This window comes from Mustela nivalis (genome assembly GCF_964662115.1).
Source record: "Mustela nivalis genome assembly, chromosome: 1".
NCBI classification, from domain to species: Eukaryota; Metazoa; Chordata; class Mammalia; order Carnivora; family Mustelidae; genus Mustela; species Mustela nivalis.
The window spans coordinates 26,357,501-26,380,692 of record NC_139020.1 but is presented as its reverse complement, the minus strand read 5'-3'; the positions used below and the strand labels follow the sequence as shown (position 1 = coordinate 26,380,692).

Below are 23,192 nucleotides of genomic sequence, written 5' to 3'. Positions count from 1 at the left end.
GCACTCTACATTTGGCAGAGAATCATGTGACCTTACGACTGAGATTTTGTGATGGTGCCAACGGAGACTTGGAAAGCAGCAACCGTCCTGACTTTTTTCTTCTTTTCTAGCATGGCTCAGAAAATGGTGGATCTTAATACTTGACTTTAGCCAGACTCAGCAAGCGACTGAGCTTTGAAGCACAACTTCGCCTTTATTCTGGGTTTTTGGCAGGCCACCAGGAGGCTGTCCCTTTCACGCCTGATAAATTCTGCTGCTTATCTCTAAATAGGAAAAAAAAAAAAAAGAAAAATATAAACAGAATATTGAGGCATAACAAGTGAATCCTAAAATTGTATGTGCTTTTTGTTTTTTGGCTTTTCTTACTGCTGATTTTTTTTTTTTTTAATGTTAATACCCTTTCTGCTTGCTGAAGAATCCAAGTACTTTTTTTTTTTTTTTTGGTTTATAATGAACAGGCATTTGAACAGGGCAAACAGGACGGCCGCAGCACTGAGCATGAGATCATTGCAGCCGTGTAGCAAACTGGCACCCTGCCTTCTCACCCTTTTGGTTCAGGAGACAAACGTGTGCAATCCTCATTTCTAAAGTCAGCTCAGCCTGGAAGGATTCCTGGTCTCTCCTACCTTCTACCATTCCGCTGCCAGGGACAGCAAGGATTGGTGCAGCTTCTGCGCAGTGCTTTGTGCCTGGAATACCGAGAAGGAAGAAAAAGAAGACAAGCACCCTGATCCTTTTTTCCAAGAAATAACAGGAGCCCCGAAGAGAAAAAAAAAAAAAAAAATCTGAGTTTGTCCTACTCCATGCAAGAGTGCTGAAAAAAAATGAGACGCTCCTGCTCAAAAACAAAAACAAAAACAAACAAACAAAAATCCAAACCAAAACAAACCAAAAAAAAGCAAACATTGGCTTGTATACCTACAGAGACATCGGGCTTTGTAAAGCAGCTTTGTAAGGCAACATAACCAAATGAGCCTTCCTTATTTTTATTATTTCAAAACTATGGCATAATTAGCAATGTATTGCACTTGGTGAAATCGCACCTTTCATATCAGGTATAACTTTTTTTGTTGTTTCTTTTTAAGCCTACTCTTAGATAAAAGGGGATCCTTGAACTTTCAATGTACTCTTATTTAGCTCATCACCCACTTTACTCTTATTAACTTCTTCCTTTTGCTCTCTTGCTCTAATCCTGACTAGAATAGAAACTTACGTAAAAATAGAAAAATGTCTATGGAAAAGATGGTACATGTTTTATTTGGGTTATATGTCGAAGTCTGGAGAGACATTAATATGTTATCTGTGCTTTTCGTGTACAGTATTAGTTTTTGCTATCTAAGAAAAGTGAACATTTAATCCTAGTTGTTTAAAGAAACTAAATCTTTTATTTGCTGTGACTCATAATTTGAAATGTGAAAGAAGAAACTTTTTGGACTTCTAAAAAAGGATCATATTAGGAGATACAGTAAACTGGTGAGAAATAAAATTAGTTTGGGGAAGTTGTATTTAAATTATTTACCAGGATTTTAGTATAACCGAAGTAAGGATGAAAAGATCATGTTCTCAGTTGCTAAGTAGAAAAGAAGCTTGTTCCACAATAATACTCTCTTTTTAAATATATTTTAAAAGAAGCATTTGTCTTAGGGCAGTTGCAGAGAGCGTTGGAAATATCCATTCAGTATTTCAGTGGAAAAAGTACATACAAACTTGTTTTAAGTTTAAAGCAATGATTGGCTCAGCAGATAAATGCATTGCATTCTAATTATTTTGTCTATTTGTAGGAATAAATTGCTAAGTAATTTAAGCATTTTATAACAAAACCAGTTTTGCCTGGTTCAATGGGAAAGCATTAGCAGATGTATTCCACCTATTTTAATTTCAATTAAAACTCTTTCTAAACATATTTAAAAATTGTTAAAAAAGAGAAAGTACTTCTTAAAAATACAGCATGTATAAATGAAGGCTATAATTTGCATATTAAGAATTGATGCTATAATATTCTCCATGAAAAGAATAAACTTTGAGCAAACTGTTGTGCTTTTAAAATCATATTTTATCATATTGGAAGTATGTAGGGGAAACAGAGAGAAAATATTATAGAACTGATGATTTCTACCTCCTTTTTTTGTCACTCTATGAAGAATTATGGGAAATTACAATTACCCTATATATGATAACATTCAAATAAAACGTTTTATTAAGTTTATCGGTTATTGTTCACTAATTATTTAAGAAATAGCTCTTGTTCCTTTATGCTGCCTCAGCTAATGGAACGTCAACTTTCACAGGCTTAATTAACATTTATAAACCTGTTTTCATGTTTCAAGATCCTTTAGTTGAAAAACATTATTTTAAATGTTATTTTTAGGAGCCATTAATCTCTACACTCTTAATTATCTTATTAAGCTCCATGCCAAATCCAAATCTCTTTTCAGCTTTCACTAGTTCATTGTGCAAAACCTAGTCGCTTCTTTAACAGCTATGCCTCCTTTCACTTTCAAAACTGTGACTGTGAAAACAACACCAACCAAAATGAACGCGTAAAAGCAAACTATGAAACCACATTATATGTCATATGAGTAGCCTTGGGTGGGGCTCTAGGAGTCTTCCAAGCCTTTAAAAAAATACTTTAAAAGGTTTTGCCCATTTTGATATTGTGTTTTCTTCTCGATCATCTACCTTCATTCCCACCATCCAGCCAGATGATCCTCCTAGACAAGCAATTGTCTGATATTTCTCCTTTTGTGGTTGTTTTAGGGAAAAACTTAAAATGGATATGAGAAGTGAAGAAGGTGATCATAGGAGAAAATCATCTCAGGTAAAAATAAAAAACAAAAGAGCAATTTGCTGTTTTAATATTTTTAAAGAAAAAAAAAACAGTGTTGACTGTGTTTAGTTCTAAGAATTCGTTTCATAGTCTTTATGGATCTATCTGTTGGGATTTTCATTGATGGCTTGAGAATTTGTACTATTACCTACCTTTGTGACAAATTTTTGTCTGAGTTTATGATCAATGTGCAGTCTGAGTCCCTTGGAATTATGTATCTGTATATCCATTCATATAGCTACATATCCATTAATGTAACGATTGACTAGAAAGTAATTTAGAAAAAGAAAAAATATATTTTTTCATTTGTAATACCATAAAAAAGGTAGTGAAATCTGGAGGGAGGCAATAAAGTTGTGCTTTTTAAAAAATATGACCTAATAAGAGAATGAAACCAAAATATACATTCTTATAGTTATGATAAAACCAAAACAAATGTTGCTTTTTATTTCACATCTAAGTTTATGAATACATGTTAAGATATTTTTACTATAATTGAATGCAATTATGACTGTTGATTTTTTACTATAGTTTTTAGCAAGTATGGGAATAATTAGAAAATAAATAATGGTAAAAACTTACATAGACCACATTATCTATATAATGTCTATAAAACACATTTTATTTTATTTCAAAACATGCAAAAACACGAAGCAATTTTTATGTAGTATTACTATTTTTCACAATGAAGATATAGTTTAGAAATGCTAAATATACTGGATATGAGTGAAACGATTAATGATTGTACAACTTACAGTTTTGTTTCTGTTGAGCTTAAGAATCTTAAAAAACGTGTATGTGGCTGGCTTTATGTTTATTCTTTGTGTGTTTGCTTATTGTGTGGTGGTTTAAATATTTTTTTTAATAACAATTTATTTTTGCCCAACCCGTTGACCAGGTAAGAGTTGTAAGTAGCTATATGTTATGTTTTAAGAATATCTTTTTAAAAAATAAATTTATTGTGTTTAAGAGGCAAGCTAGATCTTCTTCCATACAGTAGATCTGAAGTATAAATTTTAGTAGTCGTAGTAACACTGTTAATAGTAATAATGTTGTTAATATGTCATTAATTTTAGTTTTTTGATATTTATCCAAATATTGTTAATTTCAGTATTATTCCAACTATAGACACATATGTATACTTTTAAGACTTTTTAGTGACTTCCTGTGTTCTCTGCCTAGTCAACAAGATCTCACTTGTTTTATGAGAAAGTTACAATGTTACCCATTCCTTAAAATCACTAACTGAGGTTTTATAAAAGAGTTAAAACAAGCACAGTCTGAGCCTTACACAATTAGCTTAATAGTTAATTTGGTCTTAATTATAGGCTGGTAATACTACATTCATGCTTCACAATTACATAATTCATACATGCATGTATGGATCCTTTTTTTTTTCTTTTAAAACTCATTATTAATTAGAATAGTCCAAATCCAAAATATTCCCCATTAAAACAAAAGTAATCTGTGTAAAATATTTCAGTATATGATTCTTTAAATTCTCATGTATATAAACCTGTATTTAGTGCAGAATATTCATGAAGGCCTTTAACTGGGAATATGCATACTAAGATTATTTTAGCATTAAAAATATTAATGGTGAAGGATCAATATTAATATTTTCATCTGATTTTGTCAGATATTTACAACAAATTCTGCATTAATAGAGAGCCCAAGTGAGATGTTGCCCATTGGCATAAACCCGTAGATCCGATCTTGTGGTGAAATGGACTGCGCAAGCTCGCTTCTATGGGTCTGTGTCAGTGTGGTAATCTAACAAAATGCTATAGCCAAATGCTGTTAAATAATATCTCAGCCAAACTCCTGTTAAACTTTAGTCGATTACCTTTTAAGTATTTTATATTTTCCTTTATTTCTCAAGTGCACATTAACCGTCTTTGGTCTTTAGAGGCAACCTCCAATTGTTGACCTCTAGGAAGGGTTTATAGCATAGCCATTCAAAGTTGGAATCCAAGTTTAGTAAGTTACTTAAGAAACTTGAATTTTTTATAAGAAGGTTTGAAACAAGAGCTGAATAGAAACGATTCAGAAACTTAAGTTCACATTGTAGTGGTTAGTACACCTCATCAGCTTCAATAAGAAAAAGTAAAAGCTATAACTGGATTTATATATTACTATTGAGCTGATTTCTCTTAAATGAAGTTGAATGCTTATTGGCTTTTAATATTATTAATTGCTAGTAGAACTATATGTCAGGAGAGATGTCAGGGGACATTTTGTATGACCTGTGCTGGAAACCCAAGAGGTTAGGATAATCCTAGTAGACACATATTAAGTCTATTGGTGAAATGTTAGAATATTATATCTACATCCTTGCCAAGCCCATAGGTATATGGCCGCCATATTTGGAGGAGCTGACTGAAGATATGATAAGGAGTTTGAAGCAACATTGGAAGCTGTGTGCATCCGGGTTGAGGTAGTAGGTTGTATGGTTTAGAGTTACACCCTGGGAGTTAACTGTACAACCTTCTAGCTTTCCTTGGAGCACACTTGAGCCATCGAGGAATACTTCACCACTTTTATCTGATTGAGCCAATTTCTGTGCAAGAAGGTAATGTGTCATGAGTATTTTGGATAATCAGTTTGAGCCTTTCTTATATTAAAATGAGCCTTTTATCCCTAAATACCAGATTATTCCATTTACATCTACTTATAAATACTGGCAAGTTGGTATTTCTAATAGGTTGTTACTCCATGAGAAAACATTTTTAAGAATGGGTGAGTAGTGACTTAAACCACATTGATATTTGAATTTTTTAGTCACAGATTCACAAAATTTGGCTCTCAATTTTACAAACTAGTCATTGGTCTTTTTAAAATTTTTGTTGGCTACTTAGACACTGGAATTTAAAAAAAAGTCTTCTAGTGTCAATGACTTCATAGTACATTATCTGAGTCTTTCTTATGACACATCACTTTCTCCCTTATGTTATGGTTATCTATGTGCTTGTTTATTTTTTGTCCAGTATATACTAGACTGTAAGCCCCTTGAGGGCAAAGTCCATGCCTTATCTTTCATTGTATCCCCTAAAGTGCTTTACACATAAGATTTATTGGATGAATGAATGGAATATAAAATCTCACCCTGTGATGAGTTTCTATTGAATATTTGAATGAATTACAACAGTAGTCAAAAATTTGAGTATTGTTTGTTGGTCCTAAAATTTTCCTAAATTTAATTCCCACACTGCTCTGCATCAGTAATACCTGTTTTGTTTTGTTTTTACGTGTTGAGTGTGTCCATTCATTCTAGACAAACCGTTTAAAACTTAGAATTGCTTTTTCTCTAGAATAAAAAGTATAAAGCAAACTCATTTTTATTAATAAGTTCATTATAGTTTATAACCCTCAATTTAGATTATGTGTATTTCTTTTGAATTTTTTAAATCCTTTGATTTCCAGATGAATGGTTTTCCTTTCAACATCACCTTTATAAATCAACTTTTGGTATTTTGTGTGCCTCCCTTTTCTTCTGCCCTTTATTTTTGTATAGTCACACGTGTACCAGAAACAACTCAACCAGAAATGTGTCAAAAAATTAGTAAAAAATATATGAAGTATAATTGAGGATTGGATCACATTTTTGTTTGAAGGGAAAGCACCTATAATTTTCTGTCTATACAAAGCAAACAACGTCTCTTTGTAGAATGTTAACTTGCCATCAGTTTCAGTGGCTAGTTTATACAGAATGTCTTTCCATCACAGGATTAGTTATAGATATTGGAACTTTAAACTCTGAGTATGAAACATTGAATACATTAGAAAAGATTTTTAGATATAAATATGTTAAGAACCATAAGATCCTGCCAGTGCGGTGATAAGCTTCCTATAGAACACTCTGGCACCCAGAATATCTCAGAATCTAGAATTTACCGGCAATGGTGAAGAAGGAACTTTTGTATCACCCATAGGAAGAACACAGGGGGCTTAGAAAGCTAAATACCAATGATTTCAAGCAAAATTATTTGATTCATAAGCAGAGGTGAAAGACTAGTAGTCTCTAAGAAAGAAAGATCTTTTCAAGGACTGATCAAAAGATAATGAAGAGTAGTTGGAGACTGGTCTTGTCAGGAGACAAGAGAGTAAGAGACAGAGAAAATGAGGAGTTCAGAAGGAAAATACTCCTAGAAAAGAGAAACAATTATAATGGTAATGGTTCTACATACAGGTGGAAGAACTAACAACTGAGTGATAAATAATTACATCTTTTTTAGTAGTTTAGCTTTTGAGAGCCTGCAGTCCCTTTCCTGTGTGTGTGTGTGTGTGTGTGTGTGTGTGTGTATTCTAATACTCTCGTGTACAGATTTGGAGATCAAATCAGTGTTATTGATGGGCCAAGTAGGATACTATTTTCAAGAAATACCTGTTTCCATGTGGTACAGTAGAGTTAAGTATATCAGAGAAATCAACTATAAGGTGCAGTTTAGGGATAAGCTTATGAAAATGCTATCACAAACGCATAAAATCATGGTCTCTTATCTACCCTATCTAAGGGGAGCTGGTATTCTAGAAGAATAGCTGAAAAATCACAAAGATGTAGCTATGATCAAAAGCATTAGTCATGCAAAGTCATACTGATTCTGAAAGGCAAGGATATAATTAGCATCAATGCAGAAAATAAAAACCCCTCTGGAGGGTGAGAATACTGCATGGAACTTATTTAACTTACTATATTTTATGAAAAAAATGGCAGATAACAAATACACAAATTGATAGGATAATCTTAAAGAAACTCAGATTCAGGACCACTGCTGGTATCAATATCTAGAAATAAACCTTGGGGAAATAATGTACATTTAGAGAGTTAGCATTCAGTGAGGGAGCAACTGTGCAGATTGCAGAACTCCTGTAAGAATTTAAGTGTCAATTTTTACTGTATAACAAGGTTTCCACATTTGGTAACAAAAGAAGTATGAAAATTGAGGAAACAAATATCAGTGAATTATGCTTTACCAGTATTTCTCTTGATGTTTTGAGACTTGCGTATATATCTTTATGTTCATAGTAGCTGATTTCCTTTAAATGCTTTGTGGAATGAGGCAGGAAGGCGTTAGAAGCACAGAAACAGGGAGGGAGAGAGAAAGGGAAAGGAAAACCAACTGCAAAGCAATTGATTGGATCATACTAGAGAAGTCTAATTTAGTTCATAATACTGGTTCATGTTAATGTTCTCATATAGGTTCTTATTCATATTAGTTCAATGAACTATGAGGAAATCAGATAAGTTATTTGGCAGTTGGGCTGAGCCTTCTTGGAAACAGTCCAGCAATACATGGACTATGCTATTAGAATAAATGAGTCACTTTCTGTAAATAATCATTTTGTTTCTCTTATTCCCTGTTATCAAATGCTGACTCATGAGCATAGGTGATTCCCCAAGGTTCCCCAAATGATGTGATACAGTATTCTGCCACCCTGAACATTACTTCATACCCACGCCTACCTTCTCTTCCACAAAATACAGGGATAATTATGGAGGTCACTGATCTTGACTGTATTCATGGGAGCTCCCTAAAAGACCTATAGGGAATGCCTATGAAAAACCATTAGGTGAAGGTTCAGACACACCAAAAGAGCATTTGTCTCTTACTTGCTTGCTTATTGCCACCATCCACTACTCCTTCCAAACAAACCTGCTACTTGTTAATATCATGTTCTTTGGGATTCATGTATATCACTTCATCCCCATAGCCTATACTCTTTACTCTTTGTCTAAGGACCTTCTCAATTTTGAATCCTCATAGTCATTGTAACTTTCATTCCCGCAGAGTTTTCTCTAACTTCCATTAGTAGTAACTCCAAGTGCCCAAGGGGTCAGTGACTTACCTTTGTACCTTTTGTAGTGTATGTGCCTTTTTCTTAACTTGAGTAGAACTTCAGATCATTTACAAGCAATGGTGAGAACCTATGCACACCTTAGAATAAATTGTGCTTTGGCAGTAAACTCCTGTGTTATCTGAGATTCAGAATATATCATTATGGGCTGAGGAGGTTTTTGTTTGTTTGTTTGTTTTTTAACACTGTCTATGAGGTCTAACTGAGCCTGTGGTATACCATCTGAGGGTGACTTATGAAACTAGCTACTCTGGATTATTTACAAGTTTAAGCCCCTTATGCACAGAAGTTTCTGTCTTTTCAAAATTCACAAATCCCTTACCCTAGGGCCTGTATACAAGATGAATCTTTGGTGAATGAACAAAAAAATGAAACAAAAACATTATGTGATACAGTGGGGGCAATTCTAAATTTAGATGGACTTCTTCAAGCTTTTAAAGTTTAGGAATTTAGAATTTAAGAGAAATTAGGCATATCACTTTTAACTTTGGGCAAGTTCGAGGGTAGTTCTTGATTTTTAAGTTGGCATTGTGTTGTGCATACCTTCATTTTTAACTTCTCTCTGCTCTATATGGCATGTTTAAATAAACTACACATGTTCCTCTCCTGTATTAGATCCCTCTTAAATCCTAATTCTGTTTCTCTTCACTATGAACAGCTGGAATACTTACTTGACCCCAATCATATTCAGCCTTATGTATCCCTTTGCTTATTATATGTTTAGATAGTACATAGTGAAGTTACTTTGTAACTTGTGTAATTCATATGTACTTTTACCTAGTAGGAACTTAAATAGTACTTGATTGAAATTAAACATAAAATCTAGATTTATACATGGTAAGGACCTTAGAGAGCAATAGCCCATTTTCCAGATGACCAAACCGAGGCCCAGAATGCTTAACGATGTTTGTCAGAGCCAGTCTACCAGTAATGGATATGGCCTAGATTTCTACCCAGGTCAATGATCTATGCAAGAAGATATATATTATGTTTGCTACACATAGATTTTTAGGTAGCATCATAAAACAAATTTTAATAAATTGAAATAGGATAGTAAGGTTTTATTTTTGAAAAAGTACAAAAACCAGTAATTTATCTGCAGACTCAAATATGATAGATATATAATTAGTACCATTTAATATGAACGTCCATATTCATTTTGTTTTTTCTTTTCCATTAGAATTGCAGTCTTATTTTTCTAGGCCTAGAGAAAAATTTATCTACATTCTAGATTCACTATGGTGTTTTCCCCTCCTTCAGAACTCTTCTCCAGGGGAGAAGACCATAGCTTCGCTGTTAGTGCTTTCTCTCAAGTAAAAAGGAAAGAACTGTGAATTGGTTAACCTGTTAGCATTATGTTGCCTGGAAGAATAAAAGTTAATATGAAATAGTAACCATAACTAAGTCCAACTTCAGAGGTCAACTGCCCTTATCCCCCATAAGATATGCAAGATATCATTATGTAAAATACTGTTCCCAGGGGCCTCGAACTTAAATAGTGTCAGGGTCTCAGCAATATAGTGAGCAAGACTGAAGACAAGAGGAAGTAGTAGGGACTGTGGTAGACCAAAGAAGATGTATTCACTTTGAAGATATTTTTAAATGACTTCACCAGTCAACCTAAATTTGGCTCCCAAAGGCAACCAGTTTTCCATCTTTGATATGAAGGCATCACATATCAAAGCAAATTACAATAAATCTGCTCTTTTAATGAACCTAATACCATCTTTTCTTATAGTTGACCTGGATAATTGGTAGTATGATACTTCTAAGTAATTCTAAGGTGTGTGAAAAAGATAGATTCTTACACACTTCTATGTTGATCCTGTTATTCAGATAGACACACATGATCCATGACAGTCTAAATATTCCCTTGAATTTAGTCGAGTAATGAAAAATATGTACTGATCAAGCAATAACTACTAATTGCAATGTTAGTTTGACATTATTTTAACAAAAGAAGTGTAGTAGCACTGGGGCACCCCCGTGGCTTAGTTGGTTAAGCATCTGACTCTTGATTTTGGCTGAGGTCATGATCTCAGGGGTCATGGGATCCAGCCCCTACATTGGGGTCTGCCTCTCCCCCTGCTTATGCATTCTCTCTCTCTCTCTCTCAAATCTTAAGAAAAGAAAAGAGTAGTAGTAGTACTACTTAGTAGTCCAGCAGTACTACTGTAGTAGTCCAATAGTACTATGTAGTTTTAGGTTTCCATTTGTATTTGAATCTCAATGTGCGAAACAAATCCTCATACTTCTTATTTCTCAAGTAATTGATGCTATAAATAGATGGATAGATAGCATTTTGAAGTCAGAGAAAATTAAAAGGTTAAATAGAATGAACGCAATAAAAGTTCAAGGGTTCTCATCTCTATATAACGTCTTAGACTTGGGCCACTGGGTAGAGCTCAAGAATAAAGTAACTAGTATTGTTGTTAATTATATTTTATTATGTGATAATTAAAAGAGCAGTTATGCATATATCTGGAATTAGATCAGGTTCCTGTCCATAAATTTTTCAATATAATTTAATCCAATGAACTTAAATGTGGCAAATAGAAATGACATGACCAATTATGAAAACACTGAGCTTAGAGTAGTGAAAAGACTCATGTTTGCAATGTTGCTGTACATAGTAGAAACCTTCCTATTTAATACAGTTGAGATCAGCAGTTGATACTACACAGGTTTTTTAAAGAACTGGATCTTAAAAATTTACATATGGATACAAACACGTTTTGTTTAAATTTTAAAACTTGATTATATATTTGCCAGTATTTTTATATAAGCCAAGAACTACTTTTGAATTTGGATTGCTGATTAGATCTTAGTATTTTTTCTTTTTTTCTAAATCCCAAAATGCATCACCCTGATTTTTAATTTCAGTTGTTTCACAAATGTCTTAGAGTGCAAATCTATTACAAAGAAATCTGAGAGCAGAATCCTACTTTTTTTATGATTGTTTCTAATCTTTTAAAGTTGTCTTACTTTTGTCCAACTCTCAGCATTTCTTTTAAAGATTTTATTTATTTATTTGACAGTATCTATTTGCCCACAAGTAGGCAGAGAGGTAGGCAGACAGAGAGAGTGGAGGAAGCAGGCTCCCTACTGAGCAGACAGCCTGATGTGGGACTCAATCCCAGGACCCTGGAATTATGACCTGAGCCGAAGGCAGAGGCTTTAACCCACTGAGCCACCCAGATGCCCCCAACTCTCAGCAACTTTTGAAGTGACTGAATTTTATAAAGTCTTTCCAAAATGTTAAGGCTTAAGACACCTCTCATTCTTTTTATACTCATATTTAAATTATTTTATATTAATATTTAACTAAATTGTACAATTGCATATTAACCTAATGACATAAACTGATTTGGGAACAAACATAATGGACTTCCTGCAAGCATACAAATCACTTGATGGAAGTAGAAATATTTCAGTGTGCTAGAACTTTCTGAGGTGATGGAAATATTCTTTACAAAGTCCAAAACAATAACCACTAGCCATATGTAGCCATTGAGCATATGAAATGTGGCTAGTGTGACTGAAGAATTTTTTTTTTTAAGATTTTATTTAATTGACACAGAGAGAGAGAGAGAGATCACTAGTAGGTAGGGAGGCAGGCAGAGAGGGGCAGAGGAAGCAGGCTCCCTGCTGAGCGGAGAGCCTGATGTGAGCCTTGACCCCAGCACCCTGAGATCATGACCTGAGCTGAAGGCAGAGGCTTAACCCACTGAGCCACCCAGGTGCCCCTGAAGGATTTTAAGGTTAGTTAATTTTAGTTAATTAAGATGTAAATAACTACATGTGTTAGTAGCTAGTGTATGGGACAGTGCAGTTCTGGAAAATAACACACTTGCATTTAGCATGCTGGAGTATCTGTGGAAAATGCCAGATAATCTAGGAAGTGGTAAATGATTGAGAGTACTTCCTCTGTAGCCAAATTAAGATTTAAGGGAAGAATGGCTGGGAAACTGAAATTGATTTGGAATTCATTTTTGTTTTATTTTATTGTTTCTTATTTGTTTGCTTATTTTGCTCCTATTTGAGTATAGATTTAATTTGAGGGGATCTTAAAAAATTTATATAGAAGGAAGCCAAAACATTAGAAACTACAGCGACCTGCAAGTCTTTCTGGAGCGCTCGATCAACATAAACCTAATTGGAAAGTAAACAACATTCCTTGTCGCAGTGGCGAAACAGAAACAAAAATGTGTTCTTCGTTTAGGATCATGGATCCATAGCAGGCATAGGAGGAACCTGCTGAGTCTCTGGGCCCTTTGAAAAAATGTCTATACTCTAACGGTATCTGGTTGTGCTTAGTTTTCTGACGAAGAAGTCCCAGCTCTTCTCAGCTTATCATAGTAGGCCATCATTTTCTGAAAAAGTAAAGAATAACTTCATTGGGTTACTGCTTCATGCTTTTTAAGCATTAAAAAGGCCTTATTTTTTAATTAATGCAGAAGTTAATTAAGTAGTAACCTCATAGAATTGAAACTTTTTCTTACAAACATTGTAAATCATTCTATCCATCCCTCCGCATATGTATTTCAAATCATATAGTTCACATGTGTAATGAAATATGTACAATTTTAAATAAACATCGCATAATATGTAATCATATGCATTTTAATCAAGATTATATGTATAATTTAATTAATTGGTTAAACCTGGGGAATATATTTGAGAAAAGAGAGAGAATAGTGTAATTTCTTGGAGGGATTCAATAAAATTAGATGGCTAAAATCACTGCCATATTAACTGTGAACATTCTGCTCTAAATTATAGGAAAAAATCATAAAAACATAGATTAAACCATCTCTCAGTTTATTATATCAGTGCATTTGCAAATGTTCTTGCTTATGAATGACCAGGTCCATTAAAGTGATGCATTATGGTACAACTTATGAAACACAAAAAGACTGTCACCAGTCCCATATTCAATAAAAGGACATGAAAATATGGGGAAAATTAGAAAATTGAACTTTTATATGTTTTAAGAAAAATTAAGGCATTTATGTTTTAATATGCTTTAATGTGTTTTAATGCGTTTCCCTTTCTGACCAGTATTTTTGTTTAATGCATCAACCACTGGTCCAAACATATCAGGTAGGATGGACTCTACAGTAATAGTCTTAGTCCTTATTTTAAAGTGAGAGAATGCATCAGAGGTTTCTGTTATTTTCTACAACCACATTAAATAGTAAATCCTAGGACTTAAATGTGTCTTATATCAAAGGAGCTGATTTCAGCTACTTTGTTGTAATGCCTTCCATGACAGGGGCTTGGCAGTCTGCAAGCTGTAGGTACCCACATTTCAAAATTGGAGAGTAAGACTTGCTCCTCTCCATCTAGAATGAAACTTCAGCCCCACTTGTTGAACTGGCCAGTCCTTTAGGTTTCTTCCAGAAGTTTCCTGGACCAGTGTTCCTTTAGTTTAGAGATTCACATGACAAAAGTTCAGTGGGTTCTTTTCTGTTTGATTTTTTAAAACATTGATTACTGTAAGGTTGCCATAAAAGCAGCAAATATATTTACTTCTAATGGGAATTTGTCAGCTCAGTGTGGTAAATTGTTTATTTAATGATTAAGAGAAACACTGAGCAACATCTCTTTATTACGTAAAAGATTACTTCTGTTTTTAAAGTATTTCAAAAATGAAAGTATGATAAACAATGCAGACTACTTGAGATTAACTGATTAATATTTGGAAAGGATCTATCATTCCTTACATAATCTAGGGACTCAGGGAAGACCTCATCTTTCCTTCACCCTCCTCCAAAAATATTAGCTTAACACTTATTATTCCCTACCTTTAGTTTTAAGACCTCTTAGAACAGTGGTTCTCAAACTCATCACTCAGGGACCTGCAGAGTGTGGGTGGGGGGGCGTTGGGGGAGACGGTGGGAAATATGGGATAGAAGGTGGATGTAGTTTGAAAAAGTTCTCAGTGTTATTCAGATTTTCCGTCTGTATAGGCACCCATTTCCAAAGGCATCCATTATCTGGTAAGATTTCAGAGGCCTCAGAAAGGTCACCTGTGCCCGAAATAGCTTGGTCTTTCACTATGCATTAAACCTGCAACACAGATGGACTGTTGCCCCTCCCCAGTAATAAAGGAGTTGAACTCCAGCCCTGGAGTGAGACACACCTGAATTTATAGCAAGTCTTGAGTCAACGACTACTACAAAAACTGACCTTTTCACCAGGGCTCTCTGATCTCCATCTTTAAGGTAAAAACTATGATACCAGCATTGCCAAATTTTTGTGAAGATGAAAAGATTATATGCATATAACATTTAGCCAGCATGATACCTAGCAGATAATAGGAGTTGAAAGAACATGATTATTATGACCATCATTGCTATATGAAATGGTCCAGTGTACTGTTCACTTATTGAATGTCCACATGTCCAGAGCTGTGGAATTTACATGGGCAGAGGAAACACTGGGAGGTGTCATTTTCTCTGAGACCTCTCCCTGGATTCCTGATCATGGTGGCTTTGCTGCCTGCGTTTCTTCTGAATATGTCACATTTCAAATATTCTCCTTGCCAGGTCATGGTGGACAGGGTCTCACCTTTTCCTTCTGGCATTATAGTCCCTCTACATATGTCTGAAATTAGTTATTTTCATGGTTTGTAAACATAAGCAATGTATCACTACTGTGTATATACAAATGAAATGAGAATGCTTAAGACTCTTATTGGTTTTCCCATCTGTAAAATGGGGGTAACAATCCCTTCTTGTGGCATTTCTCTTTAGTACCTCTGTCTCTCTTGCTGGTTCTGCCTTTCTCCCTCTCTCCTCTCTCTGCCCTTCTCCCTTTTGTGTAGGTAGATCCTGCTTATATTTTTATTGCTTAATTCTCTGCGTAATATCTGTCTCCACTACTGCACATAAATCACTTTTTTAATATCTAGCCAAATGCCAAAAGCAAGAACATTATATTTACTAGATAAATGAATTAATGAATTAATTAGATCGGTAAGAGCAGTTAGAGAAATGCAGACTTTAGCTTTCGTGTGAAACTGGAAGGTATTAGCTACAGTGTAATTAAAATACTCATTGTTGGCCTATCTTGGTCATCATCTTGGTCAGGTGATGCCGCTGGAAGCTAGGTCAGTCCTGTAATTTCTTCCTAACACATTCCTTTCTTATAAAGCTACTCATTTCAGTCTGAGTGAGTGCGTACACACCATGCCTGAGGGATTAGATTGATGACATTACATTTGTTTCTCACAGAAAATTGGGTGGGTCTCTGTTTCATGCTTAAGTTATTTTTATTTTTTAATCTGTAGAAACTAAATTCAGTCTGCCACTCAAGTCTGGTGAAAGCATATTCAGTAATTTTATTGTAATTTATTTTCATTCTAAGGAATAGAAGGAGTTTATTTTTTATTTTTTAATTTTTTGGTGGGGAAGGGAAAGTTGTTTTATTCAGGAAGCCGGCAACCTGGGAAGATGGTACCCCAAAACCATCTTCTAGGGGTGCCTGGGTGGCTCAGTGGGTTAAGACCTCTGTCTTCGGCTCAGGTCATGATCTCAGGGTCCTGTATCAAGCCCCACATTGGGCTCTTTGCTCAGCAGGGAGCCTGCCTCCCCCTCTCTGCCTGCCTCTCTGCCTGCTTGTGATCTCTCTCTCTCTGTCAAATAAATAAATAATTTTTTTTTTTAAATCTTCTAGATAGAGGTATCTCAACTGGGTTCAAAAGTTGGTGAGGTTTTGAACTTGATTCTCTTTCCCTCTTTTCTGCAGGCTGGACATGGTTCTTTGTCAGGGTATTAGATAGTTTCTTAAAGCAGGGCAACTTCCAGAGATGAAGCAGCATAAGCATTTAAAGTTCAATGGTATAATGCATCTAGGGCCTCATACCCATTAACCAGGGCTCTGACCCTGTCCGACAAATCTATGGAAAGGCCACACCACATGCCTGGGGCCTGGATGAGAACCTAAACACCCTCCAGAAAAGAGCATCTTTACTTGCTTGGCCCTAAGCACCTGTTATTCCTTTCACGGTGGTGTCAGACATTTCGAGAGCTGAGAAAGTGAACTTGCCCATTTTCAAATACTGATTATTTTGTGCTGGCTTTGAAAGTACTGTAGCCTTCAGAGTAGATCTTCACAGATTTGGTGTATGATTTTTGGGATTAAGGAAGGTAGACCTCCTTTGCTTAGCTTCATTATAAAGCATGGGTTTTAGAGATAGAGAGCAAACAAAAATTTGAGGTGCTCAATTAAATTTTAATTTTAAGTTCACAAGGAATAATTTTTTTAATAATATCCCTACATCTGATAGTTAATTATTTTCATTGGTCTTCTGACAAAACGTTCTATTTTTATTTAGCAACTCTTTTGTGGTGGCATTTTCCTATAATAAAATGTCTTATCCCACTTCTTCATGTATACTGCACTCTTATTAAATAAGGGAGTAGTACAGGCTAATAAAGAAACCAGAGTAAGATTTATGATACAAAATAACCAGGAAAAGCATGCAAAATTATTTTAACAATTCTATTAGAGTAATAGAAAGTTGGAAATAAATTTATTCCCCTAAATGTTAGGATCAAGTAAGATAAGTACGAGGCTGTATTACCTCACATGATTAAACAAAGCAGTTTAACAAATGACAGTTAATAAGTAGAAGCCAGTTGATAAGATCAACATAAAACTTGGTGGACTAAAAAAATGTGCTAAAATATCAAAGTCACATTACCGGGGGCATTCTCTGATGTTCTAAGGATTCTTCGCATTAATAATGACAAAAGTTTGAGGGTTTTCGGAGAGTTCTAGAGGGAAAGTTTCCCCCAAAGATGAATACCCTGGTTCTAGCAGTTTCACTTGTGAGTTAATGAAAATCATCCCTTGCTTTGTACATGATCTGTCATGTCAGTTCCTTTCGTCTTTGTTAGCTTTTCTAGCACAGTTGTTATCACCAGATAAATCTCACATGCAAAACCTACACTGGATCTGTGTTTACCTTAGACTCGGTGAAAATTTTACGTGGCGCCTAGCAATCGGTGACAGCAACTCCCTCACTGTGTTCCCATGTGTCACCTCACCGTTTCTCACGGCCGGACCTGTTCCTTCCCAAGCATCCCAACTGCCCCCACAGTTTCCAGTTTTGCTCAGACCCCCGCGGGAGCCAAGCTTCCCAGCTGGGTCTTCTCCCCACGCTCATCAGCGCCAAGTTCCTTCCTATTCTTGCAGCTTTGGGCTGAGAATCACAGACCTGGAGACTTTCAGTGTCACCCATCAAGTCTCACCAGGCACACATATGCTCGTCCACGTGTTCACACACAATGAATCTTTTCACTTAATGAGGCAATTTGTTCTGTCAACTTGGCCCCATTTCCTTTATTTTATACAGAAGGACATGAGCACGTAAAGATCAGGAGATTGTTTTCAAAGTCACATAGTCACTTAGGAGTCAAGGCTGGAACCCTGATACCTTCATTAAATCAGTCTTTTCAGAGACTTAAGATTTTCCCTCTGTCTTACGGGATCATATGGCCATAGACTGGTGTTTTTGTGAAAAGTTAATGATAACTTAAAGTATCTCACTGAACTGCTTTTTGGGGGCTTTCAGAAAATGTTTGTTTCCTTTCCCCATTTTCACCAAACTAAGAAACAACTTGTTAGAATTTATTAATAAAATGTATTAAGAGACTGGGCTTTGGTTGCTAAGAATTGCATTAATTCCCTGCTCTCTCCGCAACCTGTTTTTTGACCCTGACAAATTTGCTTAATCTTCCTATTCTTGGACATAGTTCTTAGCCATATAATAATGTTCTGGGCATATACGATTCTGTAATTTCTCCATTTCAGAGTTTGATTCATTAGCACATAGTGGTAACTCAGTAAGTTTCTTCAAATTAATAAACACATGAGTAAATAGCGTACTGTCCAATATTGTTATTATTTTCTGACTGTTTAATGACACATTTGAAACTAATAGAGGTATTATGTGGTTTTTGTGGATATTTTAAAGTAGACTATGGGATATTTTAAGGTAATTGGATTCTTTTGAAAACTGTCCCCCAAATCTGAGTGTGATCTTTTACTCAGCTTCACAGTATTTCACATTGACCCTCACTGAGGTCTCTGGCTTTCTTTCATCTCCCAAAGCTCCTTTCCTTTTCTCTAAGTCCCTACTCAAAGACTAGTGCATATTTTGTAAAACATTATTGCCTTGTATACACTTGTATTTCTCTACAGTACATTAAGGAACTTAACAGTGTGTTTTCACTGAACCAGCATAAACCATGTCCTGGCACCCCATCAGTGTCCTGGCCACATGTCTTTCCAGGTCATACCCATACACTACTACTCTGTATCCATCCACACTGAGGCTCCATGCCCCCAAGTCGCTCATGAACAGTATTGTAGACTAGAAGGCAGTAAGATATATAAGCAGAGAAAAATCTACAGTCTCGTTTTGTAGTTGTGGGGGCTGTCTCTTTAAGCCTCACTAGCTTTATCTAAAGCTAGGGTAGTAGGGCTCCTATAGGATTAAAAAAAAATAGCACGATTTAAATTATGTTATAAATTCCTTGTCACATAGAAGGCAATATGTGGCAGCTATTGTGATGTGGTAAAGATGAACTCAGAAGTCTTTGCTTATTTTGTTCCTTCTGTTTAAAAGCACTTAAGTTACTTATATGTGTGGCAAAATTGCATTTATTCTTCAAGATCTGCTTATCCCTTCTGTTCACATGGATATGTCATTGATAACGTTTAAGTTGCACACCCTTTTGCATTTCTACTCTCATGTCTTCATTGGCATTTCTCATTTTCTGTTGAGTTTGTCACTTTTTAAAACAATTAGTCATAGGTAGTAAGAGTGAAGGGGGCTTTGACAATCATTTGCTCCAATATCCTCATTTAAAAACTAAGAAAACTGAAATCAAATCCCTTAATGACATAATTTTTACAATCAATTGTATAGTATATGCCTCCCCAGTGGCCTGTGAATTCCCAAGTTGAAAAGCGATGTCTGTCTGATCAGTTTAGTTCTTATCCACAGTGATTGGCTCAGGGAAGACCTACAGGATGGATATTTCTGGAATAACTAAAAGTCACGGAACTACTTCTGGGCAGAGTTCTGAATTCTAGGTTAGTGCTTTTGTGCTCTTTTCTACTTACTCTCATTCAAACTTCATCTTTTTCTATAGACTCACGTACTGAAAGTCTTTCTTGAAAGTTTTTGATCATCCTGATCAAAGTTTTGATCCTTGTAAGAGTCAGGAACTCTCTGGTTCCACAATGCAGTCATGTAACTAGCTTTGAAGTTGTAATGATGTCTACTCTGAGAGGTAGGCCCAGAGAGAATTGAAGCTGAAACGGTTTGGTTTTTTCCTGGCCAAGTTCCCTGACATGTGGCTCTTCTACCCTTGACATCAAACCCACTGGTCCTTTCGTTTGTCTAATAACTGATAGTTTCAAATTTACTTCATAATAATAACTATTTTGTGTTGTTCATGGCTGTCTGCACCCAACTTTCATGTTTGTTAACCTTGTCTCTATTCTGTAATAACCGAAGGGGAAGTAGGGAAGTTATAAGGGTCCATTATCTTATAGATGAGGAAACTAAGGTTAAGAATGAAGATTTCCTTTTTCCAATCTTAGAGTTTACATTGCATAATTTTGCTTCTCACTGCTGGGTTGGGTGCACCTTAAGACCATATTCTATACTTATTCCACACGAGTGGGAGAAACCTCGTATTCTTCTGTGTAAGTTCTAGCAAAGTTCCAAGAACAGCCACGGGCTATCCACCCATTGAATGGTCATGTTCAAGGCCCCTTCAGTTCCTGAAAATAAACAGCTGGCCGCTTCAGACTGTGGTTTAGGAATGCGAGGCAGCGTCTGGTAATTAGCACTTGAACTGAGCAATAACCTTCAATGAGTCTTTCATTTCCCTTCTCAGGGAGAGGGGGATCAACAAACAGAGACAGAGTGTGCTCCAGTATCCATTTGTCAGAGCTGGAGACACTCGTGAGATGTATGGCCCTAAACAGGTTCTTTAACTTCTCTGTGCCTCTCAGATGCTTTATGTTGTAAAGCGATGCCAACCGCAATGTTGTGGAAAAGGGCAAATGAAGTAACCGAGATAGTGGAATGGGGCTTGGCTCGTAGTGAGTGCTCAATCAACGCTACTCATGGTCATTATTATTGTTATTATTATTATTCATGACTCCGTGAAGCCTAAAAGCATCATTCATCCGATCCGAGCTGGTCTTCAAAAGTATGATCACATTTTTCTTTACGTAGACCAACTGCTTTTAAAACAAAAGCAAAAACGGTTTGGGATGAATTTCTTTGTGTACAATTAGGTGATTTTTAGTTCACTTTATTTTCAATGGAAACATCTTTGTCGTTTTTGACCGTGGTGGAAATGGCACACATCTCTCGCGTGACTGGCACCACATTGGGAAAGTAAATAACCTCATGTTGAAGTTGAAGGTGCGGTTACACGTGCCAGATCTTCTCTTGAGACCTTGCCTGAAATTCATCCCTTTAGGGTTTGTGTGTTAATAATGAAGGGTGGAAATCTGCTGTAAGCATTCAGTTTGATTTAGACACAGGTTAATATTGTTTGCCTGTAATATATTTAACATTCCAAGAACTTCTTTCTGATTTATTTTATCACATCCATCGGAAAGCTAACAATTATAATCACTCCCATTTTTCTATTAAAGCAGCTAAGACACAATAAAGCAGAGGACTAATACAGCTTGACAAATGATAGAATTTCAAAGCTTTCTCCTCCAGAAAATGGAAAATAGTCTGTGAGGGCAGTTGACAGTAAAAAGGAAATCTCTTCCTACGAAGTTATCTCATATAAATATTAATATTCCTTACATGGCCATTACTTCCAGCATTTCATTTTCCAAATGCACTTTTTACAAACATGTAATATTATGGTCCATTACCAACCACTAATGGAGAATTTTATGACTAACTTTTGCACCAAAAACGATGATTTGCTGTGTGAGGAGAGATTTTGCAAAACAAGATATGGTAGCATTTAAATGGCTACTTATTTTTAGAAGACTGTCCTGACAACGGTGGCCTAAAACTTCGGTTGTCATCTCATGGCATCATTATGTCCAGGCCCATATGGGTGTCTCTTGCACTTAAGGAGCATCATGGAAGCCAATTTGATTAAAATAGACTGTTTCTTATCATTAGGAAATTTGGATAGGGAAAAATTAAGAACTCATATAATAAATATATAATTTGAAGCCACGTTTATCCTCCAAGGTAATTAGCATTCAATTCTTTCAGCAATGATGAAGGCACCAGATTTTTCTACGATGCGCTCTTTTCAGGGAGAGTAGTATGTGTAATTTCAGGAAGGTCAAACTGATCAAAGTGAATGATTTCATGTATGGGGTGAATACTATGGGAATCATTCTGTAGCATATTTCTTTCCCTCAGCCCATAAAATTGTTCTTTTAAACATATTTATAGTCAAAACTTCTAGAGAGATATCTAAGGTTCTCATCTTGTCATCGCGTCATCATTCCTTCTGTCTTATTTTTACTGACTATGTTGGCTATCTGGATTCATCAAATTATTTTTTAAATATCTTCCTTTATTGATATTGCTACCTTCCATTTCAAACATTGATATCTGAGGATTAATTATAATATAAACAATGATTCAGTAAAATGTATCATTTACATTTGTACTTAAAATAGTACACAAGGATATGGCTGTGAGTCTAGAATTCATGTACTGAAATAGATGGTGATAATGTGTTAGAAGGCTTTCTGTGTTGTTTTGTTTTAACTGGAATTTCTAGGATTTAGCCATACTTTTAAAATAAACTTTAAGTATCTATTTAATAACTAGTCTCTATGCAAAGACCTCTCAAATGTTGTCTCCACATTGTTTAAAACATAAATGAGAAGGATAAGAAAACAATTATTAAATAAAATAGAAGTTAAGTGACCCACTGGAAGCCACAGAACTAGTTTATGGCTACATAAAGAATCAAACCTAGATTTTTTGATTTGCTGGCATTCTTTTCACTCCTTCTTTAGTCAGTTTTAAGATGACTGACCTTAATACATGGGTTAATCTTTACTTGTTAGTGTAAAATAGATTTCACACTATTATATTAGCATGAAACATACAAAATATAAATGTTAATATGACATCTGATATGTGATAATTAATCATAAGTAGCAATATAATATGACAAACATTCATTAAATTGCTAATTCTGTCAATATAAATATTTCTGTGAAGAGTATTCTTTTTACCTTAAGGAAGCCAAATAATACCAGTAATTAATGAGAAGTGAAACCACCCAATGATGAAAAGCTTTCAGATTTTTTCAACTAATTTAGTCATATGCAATTATTCAGGAACATTATTAACAAGATGTTTTTTTCCCTCATGGAGATGGGATTCTGATTTTTTTTTTTTTCCACAGAAACATTTGCTAAATCACCAAAGTGATAAATAAGGTTATATGAGTTAAGAGACTTTTGAAATGTAGTTCCA

The 23,192-nt window shown here is 35.3% G+C and overlaps 1 protein-coding gene across 5 annotated transcripts in view; it reads left to right on the top strand.

Moving 5' to 3' along the window:
- Positions 1 to 23,192, top strand: part of LOC309843691 (uncharacterized protein) — a 560,969-nt gene that overhangs the window by 430,305 nt on the left and 107,472 nt on the right. For 3 of the 5 annotated variants that reach the window (XR_014300283.1, XR_014300284.1, XR_014300285.1), the window contains one exon: positions 2,758 to 4,502. The exons of 1 other annotated variant lie outside the window; for it this stretch is intronic. Coding sequence is in view for 1 of the 4 variants with exons in the window: in XM_082689341.1 (XP_082545467.1) it covers positions 459 to 521 (63 nt within the window). In the remaining 3 variants the exon portion in view is untranslated. Of the gene's footprint in view, positions 1 to 458; positions 1,056 to 2,757; positions 4,503 to 23,192 lie in introns of those variants that run through there. One more of the 5 variants, XM_082689341.1, reaches the window with a different exon arrangement.